Here is an 18,212-nt window from a genome sequence, read left to right on the forward strand (position 1 = left end):
CTGGCACTGGCTGTATTTACACACCTCAGCCGGTTCCTTTGAGACTCTTGGCTATAAATGATCTGGGACTGGTGATGTCAGCGTGTCTGATTTTAGCAGCTGCTGCCTCACCTCCTCCTTTGTTAGAGCTGGGAAATTTTCTGGTCCATCCACAGCATCATCAAGGACGGACACAGCCTCCTGCCTCACTCCAAACACAGACAGGAATAGCTATTGGACATTTCTGCCTTTCCTGCTTCACTAGTTACAGTTTCACCATCTGCATCCAGCCCTGGACCCGGACCCGGACCCGGACCCAACCTAGGGCTATGTTTGTTCCTGATGTGTTTCTAAACTGTCTTCTTATTGTCCTTCACACTATTGGCCATTGGATCCTTTAGTTTCCCTTATCAGTTGCCTACATGTTTACTTGTAACTTATATTCTTTGCCCTTTACTTCCTGTTTCCCATCCTCTGTACTGAGTGGGCTTTGATCTCCAACCAGCTCAGTGTTTGCATGTTCCAGCCATTCACGCTGCATTTTTAAAAAGCCTTTTTAACCCAAAGCCTGGACCCCGCTGGTGGCTGGCTGTGTGTGGACTCCTGTGCCCCTGCAGGACTCAAGGGGGCTCCCCCCACGCACGGTCTGCTTGTGCAGATCCAGTCTCAGGGTTGTGGCTGTGTTTGGAGAGCAACGTGCTCCCACCGGCTCAGATGTCGCAGTGGTTAGGGGCCCTCCCTGGTAAAAATGTGACCCGGGTTTCTAGTCTGAGGTCATCTCATGTCAGCTCCCAAATGCTGGCTCTTGTTCTGCTTTGTCTGGGAGACTGACAAGCCCCCTGCTCCCAGAAATCGGCTCCCCGGGTGGGTCCTTACAGACCGGGATCAGGTCACCCCTGAGCCTTGCACAGAACAGGCTCCTTCCATCGCTCACTCACAGGCAGCTTCTCCAGACCTTGAGGCACCTTTGCAGCTCCCCTCTGAACCCCGCTAACGTTTCAGCCTCCTTTCCGCAGGGCCGACGCCAGGGCTGGACACAGCAGCCAGTGCCGATCTCACCAGGGCCGTGTCCAGAGGAGACACCATCTCCCGGTGCCTGCCCGATATTCCCCTGTTCCTACAGCCCTGGGTCACACCTGCCCCCTAAGCCACAGCATGGCACTGGGAGCTCACACTCAGTTGGGTTCTGCCTTGACCCCCCACGTCCAGTTCAATGTCTCTATGTCCCAGGGTGCAGCCCACCTGACCCCCATCATGTGGGACCCACATCCTCAGTTCCTCGCTGTCCAGCCTGGCACCCGGCTGTGCGAAAACACGTGTGAATGGGCCCAACTCCCCGCGTGACCCAGCTTGCTGTGTGTAACTGACAGCAATAGGAATAGAACCCAGGAGTCCTGACTCTCAAACCCCTGCTCTAACCCACTGGACCCCACTCCCCTCCCAGAGCTGGGACAGAACCCAGGAGTCCTGGTTCCTTCCTTAGCCCGTCTACCAAACTCCCTTAACTCCCGGTATAACCCGGGGCTCCTGGACCGACTGCACCTGGGCTGGGCTAACACAGGCTGCTGTGGGCTCGGCTCAGACCGACCAGATTTTAAATAAAGATCAAAAACGTCCCCAAAATCCACTTTATGGCTATTAGCAAAGCGGCAGAGCGAGATCGGGGGCGGCCAGGCTGTGGACACACACGGGGCGGAGACTATACGGGGACTGGGCCCTTCCCACACCGACCCCGCGCTGGGCCCTTGGACCCGGGGGAGCCGCACACGGGTGCCATGGGGCCTTTAGCCGGGCGCTGGGGCTGCCCCACCCCCAGCCATGGGCCTGATCCCATCCCACAGGGACCCCATTGACCGGGAATGGCCGAATCTGGCCCAAAGCCTTCTGGGTAATGGCTGGAGGGGCTTTACCTGGGCTGACTGACAGCAGCCTCTGGCCAACAGGGGCCGGGCTCGGGGCCCAATCCAGCTCCCACTGGAGTCAAGAGAAACCTTCCCCACGATGGCAATGGGGTTTGGATCAGCCCCGTGGGCCCTGCTGCCCCTGACGAGGGGCGATCCCCATTCCCAGCCCCATGGGGCAGCAGCCCTCTCCCTGGATAGGTGCCCCCTCCCAAGCCCAGCAGCGGGGTGGGTGAGGGAAGTCCGAGGGGCCGGCTCCCCGGTGAGTCTCTAGCGGGTTGGCTTGTCCCAGTTACGGGGTCGGGGTACAGCAGCTGGCACCAACGGGCACGGAGCAGGGACCCTGCGGGTAGCGGGGGGGCAGTACGAGTGGGTCTCACGAAGGCACCTGAGGGTTCAGGGGCCCGGCTCCTCCCCGCGTTTATCTGAAAGGCAAAGAGGGTCAGTTACCAGGAGCTCTGGGCCCTGACGCGTTCCCCAGCACCCCCAGGGAGTCTCCCATTGGCACAGGGGGTGCTGGCTGGCTGGGGGGTCACAGCAGGTGGTGGTGGGGAGTCTTCCCAGTGGGTGCTGGGTGGGAGTGGTTATGGCTGGCTGTGGGGGACACAGAGGGTGGGGGCTTGTTAGAGAGCTTATTCCTTCACTCCCACTTCCCTGATCCTTCTCGCATGAACAGAGAGCAACAAGACCCAAAGTTAGCTAAAATGATAAACATACACCTAAATTCTTAAAGTATAGGCCTTTACAGATAGGCCTGAAAATCTATATCCTAACAGGGGTCTCCCCGGGGAGTGCTGTGTGGGCCCAGGGGTTGCGGGTGCAGCGGGTGCCCTCCCCGGGCAGCGGCTACTCACAAGGGGCCCCGCGGATTGCGGGCGGCGTTCATCTTCATGCCCTTGATGATGAGGATGGTGCCCGCGATGATGCCGATGATGCCCACGGCCAGGCCCAGGGCGCACACCAGGGTCTCGGTGGTCTCAGGGACGGGGGTGGGCACCTGGGCTTCTGGAGAGAGGGGGAGAGGGACAGGGCACGCAGTGAGCGGGGCTGTTACCACCCCTCCCTCCCAGAGCCAGGATAGAACCCAGGCGTCCTGGCTCCCAGCCCTGTGCCCAGCGGGGTCCCCGGGCACCCCGGCCTCACCCCAGTGCTTCGTGAAGGGCTCGGGCAGCCCCCAGTGCTCCACCCGGCAGTCGTAGAAGTCGCCCTGGCTGGGGAGGAAGGGCAGGTAGGAGAACTTGCGGAAGGAGTTGTCCTGGCGGGGGTAGAAGTCGGTCTCGTAGACGCCCCCCGTCACCTCCTGCCCGTTCTTCAGCCATGTCACGCTGAGCGCAGGTGGGGAGAACTTGTCCACGAAGCAGATCAGGACGTTGGGCTCGCCCAGCTCCACGGGGCCTTTGGGGAACACGGTCACCTCAGGGGGCACTGGGGAGACAGGGATTAGTGGGTCCCATTGCCTGCCCCTGAGACAGCCACTCACTGCCCTGGGGCTGGGTCGGAGCCAGCACCCCCTAGAGGGGAAAGGCCCCGTGCCCCATTCCCTGCCCCCCTGAGCCAGCCAGTCCCTGGTGCTCACGCTCCAGCTCAGAGGTCTCTCCCCAGGACTGTGGGGGCGTCACCGGGGCCGTCCCAGCTCCCTTCCCTGACGGCTCATGCGGCACCAGGGGCCGGCAAGAGAATCCCTCAGGGGCAGGGCCTGGGGCTGGGCAGGGGCAAGGAACAGCCCTTGGCAAAGAGATGCCCTGGGCCACCAGCCTGGAGGGTGTGAACTGCCCGGGCCCCCTGCCCTGCACAGCCCTGGCCCGGCTGACTGGCTCCCCGGAGCCCTGCAGGGGCTGAGAGGGGAGCTGATGGGGGGCTCGCACTGGGCACGCATGAGGCAGGAAGGGTCCCACCGTTCTCGGTCCGTGTGTGGTTGATGCTCTGGATCAGGATCTCCAGGTTCTGCTTGTCCACGGCGATGTTGGCCAGGCCGCCCTGCGCCTCGTAGCTGGCGAACTTGGTGAATTCAGGCAGGCGCCAGACGGTCTCCTTCCTCTCCAGGTCCACATGCAAGATCTCGTCTTGGTCAAACTCGAACATGTACTCCCCAGACCCCTGCAGGGATCGGTCCGTCCGCTGGTAGAACTCCACCTGGGAGAACACGTGATCCGCTGCGGGGAGACGGGCGTCCCCATCAGCACCCACGCCAGCCCCTCCCCGGGATACAGGGTCTCTGATCTCTTCCCCTGGGGCCACACTGGCACTGGGACGCCCCGGTGTGGGGGGAAAGTGGGTGCAGGGAGCCCAGTGACCCCTGGTATCGTGCTGGGGCATTGGGGTCAGGGCTGCCTGGAGGGGCCAGCGCCCCCCACTGTGCTCCCCCTTCTGCTCACTTCAATCCCATGCAAGCAGGGGCCGGGCCTGTCCCACTTCGCGTGTGAAGGGGGACGTGACCCCAGCCCACAGTGGTGTAGGGGGGACGTTGGACGTCATTACTGCCAGACGTTTCATTCTCCCGTCTCTGTGTGGGGCTGGTTCTGTGTCCCGGCGTCACCATGACCTGGCTCTCGGGGCGATTTCAATCCCTGGCCCCCGACACTCACACCCCGGGGCCGGTCACTAGGAGCCCGGGAGCTCCCCAGCCAGAGACATTAAAGCTGCGCTGGGGGGGTCAGACACACGCCGGGAGGGGGAGGGGTCTGGCTCGGGGCTGAGGTTGGGATTGCCCAGGGCCCAAGGGAGTTGGGCACCTACATCCTAGGGAGTCGTTGGATGATCCCAGCTCGCCCAGCAGGAACTCACAGAGCGACTGCAAAGGAGGGATCCCGACACCACTAGCCGAGGAGAGAGTCTGCCCCACAGAGTGCCCCACCCCGTGGGTCTGAGCCCTGGGGGACAATGGGGACAGGCTGGGGAGCAGGGCCAGGGGCTCCTGCTCTGCACAGATGCTCTCACTGCTCAGCAGGGTCTGGACCTAGAGTGGCTCTTTGGGGGGGTCTGTATCTGGTGTCCCGATGGGGGAGTCAGCCCCTGAGTCCCTGGAGGGGGAGGGGGCTGCACCCCTAGCGTAGGGCTGTGTTGTACCCAAACCACAACGACTTCCCCACGATCCCTCTGCTGCCCCCACGCTAGCCCCCCTCCCCCGCTGCCATGGGGGGGAGACCCTCCTCCCTGCAGCCCCCCCCCAAATCTGGCTCCCCTCCATACCCCTCCATGCCCCATCAGCCCCCCATTGTCCCCTCCCTGGGGGTGGGAGCCGGGCGCTATGGGGGTCAAGCTGCCCCCCCAGGCCCAGGCGTCACAGCCCCCGCCCCGCCCGTACCTGTCACCGCCCCGGCGCCCGGCAGGGCCAGCAGGGTGAGCAGGGCCAGCTGGGCCATGGGGACGCCCCGTCCTGCGCCCATCTCCTCTCCCCGGACACTGGGCTGGGCGTGGGGCCGGCAGTTCTAGGGGGCCGGGGGGGGCACGTGTCACACCCTGGGGGGCAGGGCTGGGGGGCAGCGCCCGGCATTGGCCAGGGGAGCCCGCCCCAGGGTCCCGCACCCAATGGCAGAAATCCCTGCGCGAACCTGGCTGTTACCGGGCAGAGCAGCAGGGCTGAGCCTCGCCGAGAGGAGACGGAGAAATTCAGTGTTCCCGGCTCTCAGGATTGTGTCACGAGTCTCAGGATAATTCTTGTGTTTTCCTAAAGCCCCAGCTCCTGGAGTCATGTGGGTCTGGGACGATTCCAGCCTCGATCTTAGAGACAAAGTGAGTGTCCAGCCCTTGGGGCTGTGGGGAGAGCTTCAAACTGTGACCCCCGGGCACCCGAGGGGCTCAAAGAGCAGAAGGCAAATAAACCCCACAGCTGGTATTCGTACATCGTCGCAGGATTTTAAAGCATTTGGGGCTGACCACACGGCACATTCCCGGCCAGATGCCTGCTCCTGGTGTGGACACGGCGCCTCCAGTGGGGGGTTGTCCCAGGTGTGGACACAGCGCCGCTGGGGGGGGGGGTATTGTCCCAGGTGTGGATGCGCTGCCGTTGGGGGGATTGTCCCCGGTGTGAAGACAGCACCGCCCCAGACGGCGCTCACGCCCCCCCCAGGCACCCTACTCTGCAGCACGGCTGGGTGCAGATGGGGGACTTGGCCGGCCCAGCTCTCCACTGGGGGGGTCACACCCCTGAGCCACAGAGATCTGATGGGACAAGTGTAGACCAGGCCACACACGGGGTTTGGGGCATCATCCATGGAAGACTGGGACACGGGACCATCACCCATGAGGCCCCAGGGCGGGGACGGACTGGCTGAGGAGGTGGGGACGGGGACATGGGGCCTTTCCCCTCTGCTGGCACCGGCTCCGACCTGCTGTTAGTGACCAAACCCCCTCCCCCCGGGGTCTGTCCTGGGCCCTTTGTATGGCACGTTGGTCCCTGTCCCCTGCCCAAATCTGCCCCCCCCCATGGCACCAAGTTATCCCCACCCCCCCCAGCTAATGCGCTGGGTGTTCATACTGCAGGAGGGGCCGAGAGGGGCTGGCCTGGGACCCAGGAGCCCTGGGGTCATTCCCGGCCCTGCCACAGACTGTGTGTGACCCTGGGCCAGTCACTGACTTCTCTGGGCCTCCCTCCCCAGCTGGGCACTGGGGACAATGGCCCTGCCCTGCCCCACTGGGCTGGGGGTGAAGGCAGCAGAGAGGGGGAGGGGCTCAGAGACTGGGGCGGCCAGAGAAGCCCCTTCGGGAGATCGATGGTGGGAACAGGTGAGAGGCCGAGCTGTGCCTGACCCATGGACACTGAGCCCCCCTTTCTGGTGGGGTCCCAGGGGCGGCAGGGCTCAGGTCCATGGAGGTGGGGGAGGGGGAAGCTCAGAACTTCTGCCTGTGGGGCCAGCCCCAAACCTACCACTGGGACTAAATTTACCCTCAACAAACCAGGGATCGCCCCACATTTGGCCTGCACCAGAGGAAGGGGACGGAGGGTCCCAGGCTTGTTGCTGGGGGCCCTGCTCTGGTGGGGGCTGGTCCCTGGGCTGGCCCCGCTCTCCAGCTGCCCCGGGGCCATGGCAGGCGCCGGGCGAGTCCTGCAGCCCGACCCCAGGCCCTGCTCTGCCCCCTACGAGGGAGAAGTATGGAACCGAGCCCTGCTGGGGCCGGCTCTGCCTGGCAATGGATGATGCTGCCCAGACCCGATGCTGATTGGCCCCTGGGCTGGGGGTGCCCAATCCCCGGGGCCGTGGGCAGCATCCTGGGGCTGGTGCTCGGAGCTGGGCAGAGAAGGTCTCAGGCTGGGGGGTCCCGACAACTTTCCAGATCTCTCCCTCCTGAGCCGCGATGGGGGCGAGTCGGATCCTGGGGGCCGGGAGCCGCTGGGCTGGGGCTCTGCTCGTGACACTGACGGTGCTGAGAACCCACCTGGCTCATTGCACGGAGCCTGAAGGTGAGTAAAGACCCCAGCGCCCCGGGGAGCCCCGTCCTGGGCAGGCGCTGGGCGTATCTGGGGGTGGGAGGTGTCAGACCCCAGCGCCCCGGGGAGCCCCGTCCTGGGCAGGCGCTGGGCGTATCTGGGGGTGGGGGGGGTCAGAGCCCAGCGCCCCGGGGAGCCCCGTCCTGGGCAGGCGCTGGGCGTATCTGGGGGTGGGGGGGGTCAGACCCCAGCACCCCGGGGAGCCCCGTCCTGGGCAGGTGCTGGGCGTATCTGGGGGTGGGGGGGGTCAGACCCCAGCACCCCGGGGAGCCCCGTCCTGGGCAGGTGCTGGGCGTATCTGGGGGTGGGAGGTGTCAGACCGCAGCGCCCCAGGGAGCCCCGTCCTGGGCAGGTGCTGGGTGTATCTGGGGGTGGGGGGGGGTCAGACCCCAGCACCCCGGGGAGCCCCGTCCTGGGCAGGTGCTGGGCGTATCTGGGGGTGGGAGGTGTCAGACCCCAGCACCCCGGGGAGCCCCGTCCTGGGCAGGTGCTGGGCGTATCTGGGGGTGGGGGGGGTCAGACCCCAGCACCCCGGGGAGCCCCGTCCTGGGCAGGTGCTGGGCGTATCTGGGGGTGGGGGTGTCAGACCCCAGCGCCCCAGGGAGCCCCGTCCTGGGCAGGTGCTGGGCGTATCTGGGGGTGGGGGGGGTCAGACCCCAGCACCCCGGGGAGCCCCGTCCTGGGCAGGTGCTGGGCGTATCTGGGGGTGGGGGGGGTCAGACCCCAGCGCCCTGGGGAGCCCCGTGCTGCCTGTGCCGGTGGCCCCCACCCCCCGCTCAGTGTCTCTGCCCCTGTCCCTGTCACAGTCTCGGCCCTAAGGCCCCCCCGGTCAGTGTTACTGTCACTCCCCTCCCCCCACACGGCCCTGCCCCGCCCGCCGGGCTCCCCTGGGTGTGGGCGGGGTTCAGGGCGGGGGGGCTCGTGGGGCTCCGGTTGTTCCCCCCCCGCTGGGCTACGAGCCTGGGGGCAGCTGGGGGCGCCTGAGCCGAGCCGAGCCCGTCCCCCCCAGGGCGGTTCCTGCACCAGGCGAAGCGGGACTGTCTGTTCACCAACGGCACCGAGCGGGTCCGGTTCTTGGACCGGTACATCTACGACCGGCAGCAGTTCGTGCACTTCGACAGCGAGGTGGGGGTGTTCGTGGGGGAGACGGCGGTGGGGCGGCGCTGGGCCGAGTATTGGAACAAGGACCCGGCGATCCTGGCGGAGCGGCGGGCGGCGGTGGACACGTTCTGCCGGCACAACTACGGGGTGGCTGAGCCGTTCACCATCGACCGGGGAGGTGAGTGGGGGAGTGAGCGCGGGGGGGGGGTGAGCGCGGGAGACACGGCGGCGGGGGGGGGGGCTCAGCTGCTCCTGCGCTGGGGGGCGGCAGGGAGGGGGGCGGGGCCAGGGCACGGGGTCACGGGCCGGGGGCGGGGCTGAGAGAGCAGGGGGCGGGGTCACCGCCAGGGGCGGGGCACAGAGAGCAGGGGGCGGGGTCACAGCCAGGGGGCGGGGTCACCCAGCGGCAGCTGCGGGAGGGAAGCCGGGTCTAGGAGCGGCCCAGACCGTGTCCCCGGGTCCGGCTGTGGCGCCCCCTGTCGGCAGGGCCGAGAGCCGCAGACCCCGGGTCCATCTCTGGGGGGCTGTGGCTGACTCACCCCCGCCCCTCTGAGGGGTCCAGGCCCCAGCGCCCCCCCCAGACCACCCTCGAGACAGGCAGCTGCTGCGGCTCCAACCCCCCCCCCCTTCCTGGGCTGGGGGGGGCCCGGCGATGGGGCAGAACTTTCCCTTCCCCCCAACCCCTCCCTCCCCCCTCAGGGTACCCCGGCTGATGGGTGGGGGCAGCCCTTGGTCCCTGGCTGAGACCCCGTCTCCCAGGGCCTCGAGGGTCAGACCATCCCTAGCTCTGTCCCCATGGGGGTGACGGGACGCGACTCCCCTCGGGCCCTTCCTGCCGGAGCCTGCCCAGGGCAATGGGGGGCAGGAGAGAACCAGCCAGGGGCGATAGTTGGGGGGCTGGGCCTTTCCCAGGGGCAGGGGAGCACCTCTTCCTCCTGAGCACCCTTCCATCTCCAGCCCCTTTCCCAACCCCCTCTCCTCTCTCCCCCCAGTTCAGCCCGAGGTGACAGTTTTTCCCACAAAATCGGGGTCCCAGCCCCACCCCCACCTGCTGGTTTGCTCCGTGACGGGGTTTTACCCCGGGGGGATCGAGATCAAGTGGCTGAAGAACGGGCAGGAGCAGACGGCCGGGGTGGTGTCCACGGAGCTGCTCCAGAACGGAGACTGGACCTTCCAGATCCTGGTGATGCTGGAGATGAGCCACCGGCGCGGGGACGTCTACACCTGCCAGGTGGAGCACATCAGCCTGCGGGGCCCCCTCGCCGTGCACTGGGGTAAGAGCCTCTGTGTGTGGGGCCACCCCTGAGCCCACAGGGGCAGCCCTCGCTCTGTGGAGCCCCCAGGGGATGGGCCTGGGGCAGAGCGCTCACATGAGCCCTTCTAACCGAAATCTATCAACCTGGGCTGGGAGCTCACTTCCACGGGCTCCAAAACGCTGTGTAGACACAACCTGAGTGGGGCAGTGTTAGGGTTTCCTCCCCACTCTGAACTCTGCGGTGCAGATGTGGAAACCAGCATGGAAGACTCCCTAAGCTTATATTCCACCAGCTTAGGTTAAAACTTCCCCAAGACACAAATTCCTTCCCTCGTCCTTGGACGGTATTGCTGCCTCTACCAAGTGATTTAGACAAAGATTCAGGAAAAGGACCACTTGGAGTTCCTATTTCCCCAAAATATTCCCCCAAGCCCCTTCACCCCCTTTCCTGGGGAAGCTTGAGAATAATCTACCAACCAGTTGTCTTTAATAAAAGTACAGACCAGACCCTTTATGGTTAGGACACTAAAATTAATTAAGTTTTTAAAAGAAGAACTTTATTATAAAGAAAAAAGTAAAAGAAGCACCTCTGTAAAATCAGGATGGAAGGTAATTTTACAGGGTAATAAAAAGATTTAAAACACAGAGGATTCCTCTTTAGGCTTAACTTTACAAAATCAGGAATAAACATCCCTCTTAGCATAGGGAACATTTACAAGCTAAAACAAAAGATAATTTAACACATTTTCTTGCTATTACTTACAATTTTTGTAATTTTAGATGTATCATTTTAGTAGGAGCTGGGTTACCTGCTTGGTTTTTTTCTTTGTCCTGAGAGGGAACTAAACAAAAAGCACAAACAAAACCTGCCCCGCCCCCCATTTGAAAGTATTTTCTTTCCCCATTGGTCCTTCTGGTCAGGTGCTCTTAGCACAGGCTCAGACATGAGTGTCACCTTAAGCTGGTTAAAGGCCTTCTGGCACTCTTCAGTTCCCTGAACGGCATTTGGCTGGGTTTTTTTGGTCAGCTCTGTTAGTGGGGCAGCGATTTGGCTGCATTGCGGTACAAATCGCCTGTAATATTTGGCCAAGCCTAAGAAGGATTGGACCTGGTTTTTTGACTTTGGGACAGGTCACTTTTGGATAGCATCCACTTTGGCCTGTAGGGGGTTGATAGTTTCTTGACCCACCTGGTGTCCAAGGTCAGTCACTCTGTTTAGGCCTATTTGACACTTTTTAGCCTTAACAGTTAGTCCTGCCTTTCTTATGCGCTTGAAGACTTTCTGGAGATGCTCCAGGTGTTTTGCCCATGAATCAGAAAAGATGGCCACATCGTCAAGCTAGGCGACTGCAGATTCTCCCAATCCCGCTAGGAGACTATCTACAAGTCTCTGGAAGGTGGCGGGTACATTTTGCAGCCTGAAAGGGAGCACATTAAATTTATACAGCCCTACATGGGTGATGAAGGCTGACCTTTCCTTGGCGGATTCATCTAGCGGTACCTGCCAGTACCCCTTGGTTAAGTCCAAGGTAGAGATGAACTGGGCCCATCCCAGTTTCTCTAATAGGTCATCTGTGCGTGGCTTTGGATAGTTGTCTGGGCGAGTTACAGCATTTAGCTTACGGTAGTCCACGCAAAAGCGTATTTCCCCATCTGGTTTGGGAACTAGAACCACTGGAGATGCCCATGCACTTTTAGAGGGGTGGATTATACCCATCTGTAGCATGTCCTGGATCTCCCGTTCTATAGCAGTTTTGGCTTGAGGAGCCACCCGGTAAGGTTGGGCTCTAATTGGGCGAGCATTCCCTGTGTCAATGGAGTGGTGTGCCCGTTCAGTCAGTCCTGGGGTGGCTGAGAACGTTGGCGCGTAGCTAGTGCACAGCTCCTGGATCTGCTGTCGCTGCATACGCCCAAGGGTCACGGAGAGCTTCACCTCTTCCACACCATCCGCACTTTTCCCTTCGTAGTAGACACCTTCGGGCCACTCAGCGTCGTCTCCTCCCTGGGCTGTAAACTGACAAACCTTTAATTCTCTGGAATAAAAGGGCTTTAGAGAATTAACATGGTACACCTTGGGCTTTCGGTTTGAGGTGGTGGATGCTATGAGATAATTAAAGATAAACCCCTCCCATTTCTGCTTCACCAACTGCAATGGCCCCATAACCTCACAGCCATATACAAGTTCAAATGGTGAAAACCCTAAACTGGGATGTGTTACAGCCCTGTAGGCAAAGAGCAACTGCTGCAACACTAGGTCCCAATCATTGGAGTGCTCATTTACGAATTTACGTATCATGACCCGCAAAGTTCCATAAAACTTCTCCACCAGGCCTTTTGTTTGATGGTGGTAAGGAGAGGCAACCAAGTAGTTCACCCCATGAGCTTCCCAAAGGCTTTTTATGGTCCCTGCCAGGAAATTAGTTCCCGAATCCATAAGGATGTCGGAGAGCCAACCTACCCTGGCAGAAATGTCTGTTAAGGCCTGGCACACACTTTTAGCCCTGGTGTTGCTTAGAGCTACTGCTTTCGGCCATCAGGTGGCAAAATCCATGAAAGTCAGTCTGTACTGCTTCCCTCTGGGTGTCTTTTTCGGGAAAGGACCCAGAATAACCACAGCTACTCGCTGAAATGGAACCTCAATGATGGGGAGTGGCTGGAGAGGGGCTTTGACCTGGTCTTGGGGGTTTTCCACTCTTTGGCACACCTCACAGGACTGGACGTAAGTAGAAACGTTCTTGTCCATTCCCTCCCAGTGGAATGACCTTCCCAAACGGTCTTTGGTCCTGTTCCCCCCAGCATGGCCACTAGGATGATCATGGGCTAAGCTCAAGAGCTTTTCCCAGTATTTAGTTGGAACTACCAACTGTCTCTGAGGATGCCAGGTTCCTGGTGCCCACCAGAAAGAGTTTCCTTGTATAAAAGTTCTCGTTCTACCACAAACCGGGATCGATTAGCAGAGTTGAGAGGCGGTGGGTTGCTCCGTGCCACTGTCCAAGCTCCCTGGAGGCTTTCTTCTGTTTCCTGTTTGGTCTGGAACTATTCCCTTGATGCTGGAGACCTCAGTTCCTCACTGGATGGTGGGCCTGGGCTTGGTCCCTCGGGAAGCGCGCGAGGGACAGGGCTGGTTCCGGGGACGGTGACCCGCTCTCCGTGGGTGCGCTAGGTTGGGGTTCAGGCTCCGGTGGAGCCTCTTGCGCTGGTTTAGCTGCTGCTGCCAGGGCGGGCTTGGTGGGGCCCTCTGGTGTTGGGGTTGCAGACGGGGTTGCAAGCGCTGGACTCAGGGCTGGCAATGGTTCTGGTGCTGGGTGCTCCGCCCATTCCGGTTCTGGGCCTGGCTCTGGCTGGGTCTCTGGGACTGGATCCACTACGGCCGTTGCAGACGTTGGCCTGGGGTCCGGTTCCACCACCTCAGTCTGGGTCTCTGGTAGCACAGACGGGGCCCTGGTGGAAGGCTCAGCAACAGGGATAGGTGTGAAGGCTTGCTTAGCCTGGCTGCGGGTGACCATTCCCACCCTCTTGGCCTGCTTCACATGGTTGGCCAAGTCTTCCCCCAGCAGCATGGGAATGGGATAATCATCATAGACTGCAAAAGTCCACATTCCTGACCAGCCCTGGTACTGGACAGGCAACTTGGCTGTAGGCAAATCGAAAGAGATGGACTTGAAGGGTTGAATCGTCACTTGGACCTCTGGGTTGATGAAGTTGGGGTCCACTAAGGATTGGTGGATAGCTGACACCTGTGCTCCAGTGTCCCTCCACGCAGTAACTTTCTTCCCGCCTACACTCACAGTTTCCCTTCGCTCTGAGGGTATCTGGGAGGCATCTGGGCCTGAGGACCTTTGGTGTGTCCCAGATGCAATGAACTGTAATCTGTTGGGGTTCTTGGGGCAGTTGGCCTTTACATGCCCCAGCTCGTTACATTTAAAACATCGCCCAGCTGACGGGTCACTGGGGCGAGGTGGATTGCTGGAGAATGATGTGGTGGGACGATAAGGTGTCTGGGGTTTTCCTTGGGGTGTAGGTGGGGCCTTGGGCTGCCCCCGGTGGTATGGTGTGGTCTCAGTGTCTCCCTTCTGGTATCCGCCCAAACTGCGACCAGGGCTGTTCCTCTCTGGTACCGCCACCTGTTTTGTTCCGATTTGCCCTGCCTCTCTGACGGTCTGGGACTGCTCGTATTGATCAGCATAAGAAGCAAGACTTTCTGCTGAGTTAATTTTTTTATCCCATCAACACTGTTTTACATCATCATTGGCCATAGTCAGGAACTGCTCCTGTACAACCAAATCACACATTCCTTCAAAGCTAGTTACACCCCTTCTTTTGACCCATTTATCTAACAGATCCTTTATCGGGTTTACATAAGCCACATTACTTAGTCCAGCCCCTCTCTTAAGGGCTCTAAATTTTACTCTGTAAGTTTCAGGTGGAATTTAAAATTGTTTCAAAACCAAATCCTTAAATTTACCATAGTCAGAAGCATCCTTAATAGGCATTTTGTTGAATATGTCCAGAGCTCTTCCAGTTAATTTTGCTACCAATGTGGTCATCTTGTGATCTTTAGGAATTGCTTGGAGGGTGCACAGTCTCTCAAAGGTGAAGACATATTCAGTAATATCACTGGATTCATCATACTATGGACATAGTCACTCCCATTTGTGGATTTTTGGGGAATTGGAGCCAGCTGCTGAAGGGTTCTGTCTTTTCAACTCCATAACAGCCAGTTCATGCTTCCGAGCCTCAATCTGGGCCTGTATTTCTTTGTCTTTTAACTCCAGATCTCTTTTATGGGCAGCCTCCTCTCTGGCTGTTTCTGCCTCCATAGCTCTCTTGTGGGCAGCCTCCTCCCTGGCTGTTTCTGCCTCCAAGCATTTTGCCTCCTTCCTCTCCTCCGCGTCCAACTTCAAGCACTTTAAGGCCATTTGTCTTTCATGTTCTTTCCGTCTCTCTTCAGCTTCCTATCTGGCTAATTCTAGTTTCTTTTGGACCTCACTTTCCATCATCCCAGCCTTCCTGTGCTTAGCCTAGCCTAACCTGAGAGCTAGAAAGAAAGAAAAAAAAAAAGCTTCTCAATTCCCTTGCAGGAACTTAACTACTCTGCCTTCAGGCAGAGAAAAAAACCTCCAGCTGCTCTCAGCTAAAAAAAAACCTCCCTGGTTTTCAAGCACAAAAGAAAAAAAAATGTCCTTTTAATATCCTCAGGTCTCTGCTTCTGGTTCAAAATGATCCCACCGCGCTGCCACCATGTCAGGGTTCCCTCCCCACTCTAACTCTGGGGTACAGATGTGGGGACCCGCATGAAAGACTCCCTAAGCTTATATTTTACCAGCTTAGGTTAAAACTTCCCCAAGGCACAAATTCCTTCCCTTGTCCTTGGACGGTATCGCTGCCACCACCAAGTGATTTAGACAAAGATTCAGGAAAAGGACCACTTGGAGTTCCTATTTCCCCCAAATCTCCCCCCAAGCCCCTTCACCCCCTTTCCTGGGGAGGCTTGAGAATAGTCTACCAACCAATTGTCTTTAATAAAAGTACAGACCAGACCCTTTATGTTTAGGACACTAAAATCAATTAGGTTCTTAAAAGAAGAACTTTATTATAAAGAAAAAAGTAAAAGAAGCACCTCTGTAAAATCAGGATGGAAGGTAATTTTACAGGGTAATAAAAAGATTTAAAACACAGAGGATTCCCCTTTAGGCTTAACTTTAAAGTTACAAAAACAGGAATAAACCTCTCTTTTAGCATAGGGAAAATTTACAAGCTAAAACAAAAGATAATTTAACACATTTTCTTGCTGTTACTTACAATTTTTGTAATTTTAGATGTATCATTTCAGTAGGAGCTGGGTTACCTGCTTGGTTTTTTTCTTTGTCCGGAGAGGGAACAAAACAAAGAGCACAAACAAAACCTCCCCTCAGATTTCCCCATTGGTCCTTCTGGTCAGGTGCCAACTAGGTTAATTGAACTGATTAACCCCTTACAGGTAAAGGAGGGATTTTATGCTACCCTTAGCTGTATGTTTATGACAGGCAGTGACAGGCCTGGGAGAGGAGAAAAGTCTCCATAATTATGACTGGTCTGGAGAAGGGAGATCACAGCACAAGGACAAGGGGACACTCAGTGGAATGGAAAGGGGGCAAATTCACACCTGGTAAAAGGAAGGACGTTTCCCACACACTGTGTAGTTAGCCTGTGGAACTCACTGCCAAAGAATATAACTGCGCCCAAGAACAGAGCAAGGTTCACACAGAGACGGGCTATTTCTGTGTCTCACAGACTATTCAGGGCTAGACTCAGAGCTGTCCCTTGGGTAGGGCGAATCAGGGCAACCGCTCTGGGCCCTGCGGGCCGGTGCGATTGGCCAGCGTGGTCACTCCCGGAAGAGAGACAAATCTGTCACTTCCCCCCATGGGCCTCGCACCCCCCTAGGGACGGCCCTGGCTAGACGAGTTCATGCTGACAATAGGCAGGGATATCAGACCTCACGCTGCAGGGTCTGAGCCGATCTCTGACAATCACAGACCAGGAGGAGCCCTGACATGGGGCAGATTGTCCCACAGCTGATCCTGCGGGCTCTGCCCCGGCCGGCGCTGGTCACTGGTGCGGACGGGAGCCTGGCCCGGAGGCCCCTGGCTCTGACCCAGCCCGTTCCGTGTCCCTGTTTCAGAGGCGCAGTCTGACTCCGCCAGGAGCAAGATGCTGACGGGCGTCGGGGGCTTCGTGCTGGGGCTGATCTTCCTGGTGCCGGGACTCCTCATCTACCTGAAGAATAAGAAAGGTGAATGGCTCCGGGCGGGGGCGGGGCACCAGGGTGTCTCTGGAGGGATGTGGGGCTGGGGGGGCTCAGGGGAATCTGGGGGCCGAGGGGGCTGGGGTCCTAGTGAGGGGCGTTCCATGCCATGGGGTAGGGGCTGGAGCTTTGACCCCCAGGATCCGGTTCCCCCCCGCCCAGGGCTTTGACCATGTCTCTCTTTGTTTTTCAGGGCGCCCCGTTCCCCAACCTGCAGGTAATTTCAATCCCCCTCCCTCCATTAAACCCGCCTCCCCCCACACTGACCACAGGCTGCCTGGGACACCCGTGGGGCAGCTGCTTCTGCCCCTCGGCCCATGACATCCGCCCGGCTCAGCCCCGGGGCAGCTGGGCAATGGGGCGTTGGCATCGCGGAGGAGGAGTCTGCGGCTCCCTCAGTCCCCGTTCAGGCCGATCCCCGAGCTGCTCCCGGGGGCAGAGGGTCCTGGGTCCTGCCGAGCATCGCCCAGCCCTGCGGCTGCCGGGCAGAGTCCCTGGGGGCGCCCTGGGGCCTGGCAGAGAAAAGCCCCCGTCCCTCCCGCTAGCCCCATGGCCAGGGGCTGATTTCTCTCCCCTCTCCCTGCAGGGCTCCTGAGTTAGATCCTGGGCGTCGGATCCCCAGCCGGCAGGAGTTTCCGTCCGTCTCTCCCAGCCCCTCGCCCAACCCGGAGCATGCAGAACCTGGGGCCGGTCCCTTCCCGTCCCCGTCTGCTCCCCGCGCTCTGCCCGGCTCCAGCCCGCGCTGCCCCCGCCTGGGGACCCGTCCCTGCCCATCAGTCCCCGCAGGGCCCTGGGGTGACCCTGTCACGCTGTCGAGTGGTTCACGAGTGTGGGTACCAATCTCAGGGCACAGTTAGTACCCGGGTACCAACCCCAAATTGGCTGAGTTCTGTCCTGAGATTTCACCAAAGTATCGGGTGTGAACTCCGCAGAACCTGTAACGATGTCACTGTGGGGCCACAGACAGTCCCCTTGGGCTCTCCCATCTGTCTGGCCACCCCGGCCAGCCTGCCTTTGTGATCGATCAGTCACCCCTTCCCCCACAAATCACAGCAATATTCAGGTCTCTCCCTGTCCCAAAGGACCAGTCGCTTTCCCCAGGTCAGTAGCGCCTTCGGTCCCACTCCACAGACAACGCTTGTAGCCAATCCTGCAATAACCTCAGTAAAGACTTGTTAACGGAGACCAAGCACTGGGATTTCTTTACAAGGTTACAGCAGGTCACACACACACACCAGGGAGTTACAGCCCTCGGGGCCCAAAGGTCGCAGGAATTCCTGTCAGGAGCAAGCGCTGTGTCTGCTATGGGGCTGACTGGGGCACAGCCAGGGGATCTGGTGCCTGGTCATTCCTGCCCCTTCCCATCCACGCCGCGCCCAGCGAGGGATTTCTCCTGGACGGGGGTTTTCATGCCCTTCCTGCCCATGTTCAAGCTGGTGGGACGAGCGCTCCTGCACCTCTCCCCTTCATGGGGGTGTGTGGGGGGCCTCAACCAAGTCCTGTGTCCTCTGAGGCCCCCCAAGGGCCCACCTGGGGCGTGGGGCTTGTCCGCATGCCCAGGGCTGCTGCAGCGGGTCTGGTGAAGACGCTTTACGCCGCTGGGAGGGGGATCTGCCCTTGGCCCGATAACCCATCTCTGCGCGCGGCATGGGAGTGGGGGGGACGCTCTCCGCCGGCAGCGCTGGGCCCACGAGGGCTTGTGTCCGTCTCACTTCCGTCACTCCGGGAGGTGGTTTATTCACACAGGGGCGTGCGCCGGGG

General features: G+C 59.8%; 2 protein-coding genes across 3 annotated transcripts; one reads left to right on the top strand and one right to left on the bottom strand.

Annotated features, from left to right (window-relative positions):
- Positions 1 to 1,593: 1,593 nt before the first annotated feature.
- Positions 1,594 to 5,316, bottom strand: LOC144929399 (HLA class II histocompatibility antigen, DR alpha chain-like). 2 transcript variants are annotated; one of them, XM_078848760.1, is made up of 5 exons: positions 5,185 to 5,315; positions 3,776 to 4,033; positions 3,024 to 3,305; positions 2,735 to 2,885; positions 1,594 to 2,305 (listed from the first exon to the last, which is right to left on the bottom strand). In XM_078848760.1, the coding sequence occupies exons 1-5, from the start codon at positions 5,264 to 5,266 to the stop codon at positions 2,302 to 2,304; spliced, it is 777 nt and encodes a 258-aa protein (XP_078704886.1). In that variant the 5' UTR covers positions 5,267 to 5,315; the 3' UTR covers positions 1,594 to 2,301. The 2 variants fall into 2 exon arrangements, with proteins under 2 accessions (XP_078704886.1, XP_078704887.1); XM_078848761.1 differs by lacking the exon at positions 1,594 to 2,305 and having other exon boundaries at positions 2,731 to 2,885; positions 5,185 to 5,316.
- Positions 5,317 to 7,081: 1,765 nt separating this feature from the next.
- On the top strand, positions 7,082 to 17,636 carry LOC144929390 (DLA class II histocompatibility antigen, DR-1 beta chain-like). The gene is made up of 6 exons (XM_078848746.1): positions 7,082 to 7,281; positions 8,318 to 8,587; positions 9,402 to 9,683; positions 16,329 to 16,439; positions 16,645 to 16,668; positions 17,038 to 17,636. The coding sequence occupies exons 1-6, from the start codon at positions 7,176 to 7,178 to the stop codon at positions 17,049 to 17,051; spliced, it is 807 nt and encodes a 268-aa protein (XP_078704872.1). The 5' UTR covers positions 7,082 to 7,175; the 3' UTR covers positions 17,052 to 17,636.
- The last annotated feature ends 576 nt before the right edge of the window (positions 17,637 to 18,212 follow it).

The sequence above is a fragment of the Lepidochelys kempii genome, chromosome 14 (genome assembly GCF_965140285.1).
Source record: "Lepidochelys kempii isolate rLepKem1 chromosome 14, rLepKem1.hap1, whole genome shotgun sequence".
NCBI classification, from domain to species: Eukaryota; Metazoa; Chordata; order Testudines; family Cheloniidae; genus Lepidochelys; species Lepidochelys kempii.

What these genes read in the sequence shown, in the direction of transcription:
- LOC144929399 (XM_078848760.1), bottom strand. Translation starts at nt 5,266, where the DNA reads ATGGGCGCAGGACGGGGCGTCCCCATGGCCCAGCTGGCCCTGCTCACC. An exon ending in GGGCGCCGGGGCGGTGACAG is followed by an intron (nt 4,034 to 5,184) that starts GTACGGGCGGGG and finishes GTCTCCCCGCAG; the next exon opens with CGGATCACGTGTTCTCCCAG. An exon ending in GCCCTTCACGAAGCACTGGG is followed by an intron (nt 2,886 to 3,023) that starts GTGAGGCCGGGG and finishes CCCTCTCTCCAG; the next exon opens with AAGCCCAGGTGCCCACCCCC.
- LOC144929390 (XM_078848746.1), top strand. Translation starts at nt 7,176, where the DNA reads ATGGGGGCGAGTCGGATCCTGGGGGCCGGGAGCCGCTGGGCTGGGGCT. An exon ending in TCATTGCACGGAGCCTGAAG is followed by an intron (nt 7,282 to 8,317) that starts GTGAGTAAAGAC and finishes CGTCCCCCCCAG; the next exon opens with GGCGGTTCCTGCACCAGGCG. An exon ending in CTACCTGAAGAATAAGAAAG is followed by an intron (nt 16,440 to 16,644) that starts GTGAATGGCTCC and finishes TTTGTTTTTCAG; the next exon opens with GGCGCCCCGTTCCCCAACCT.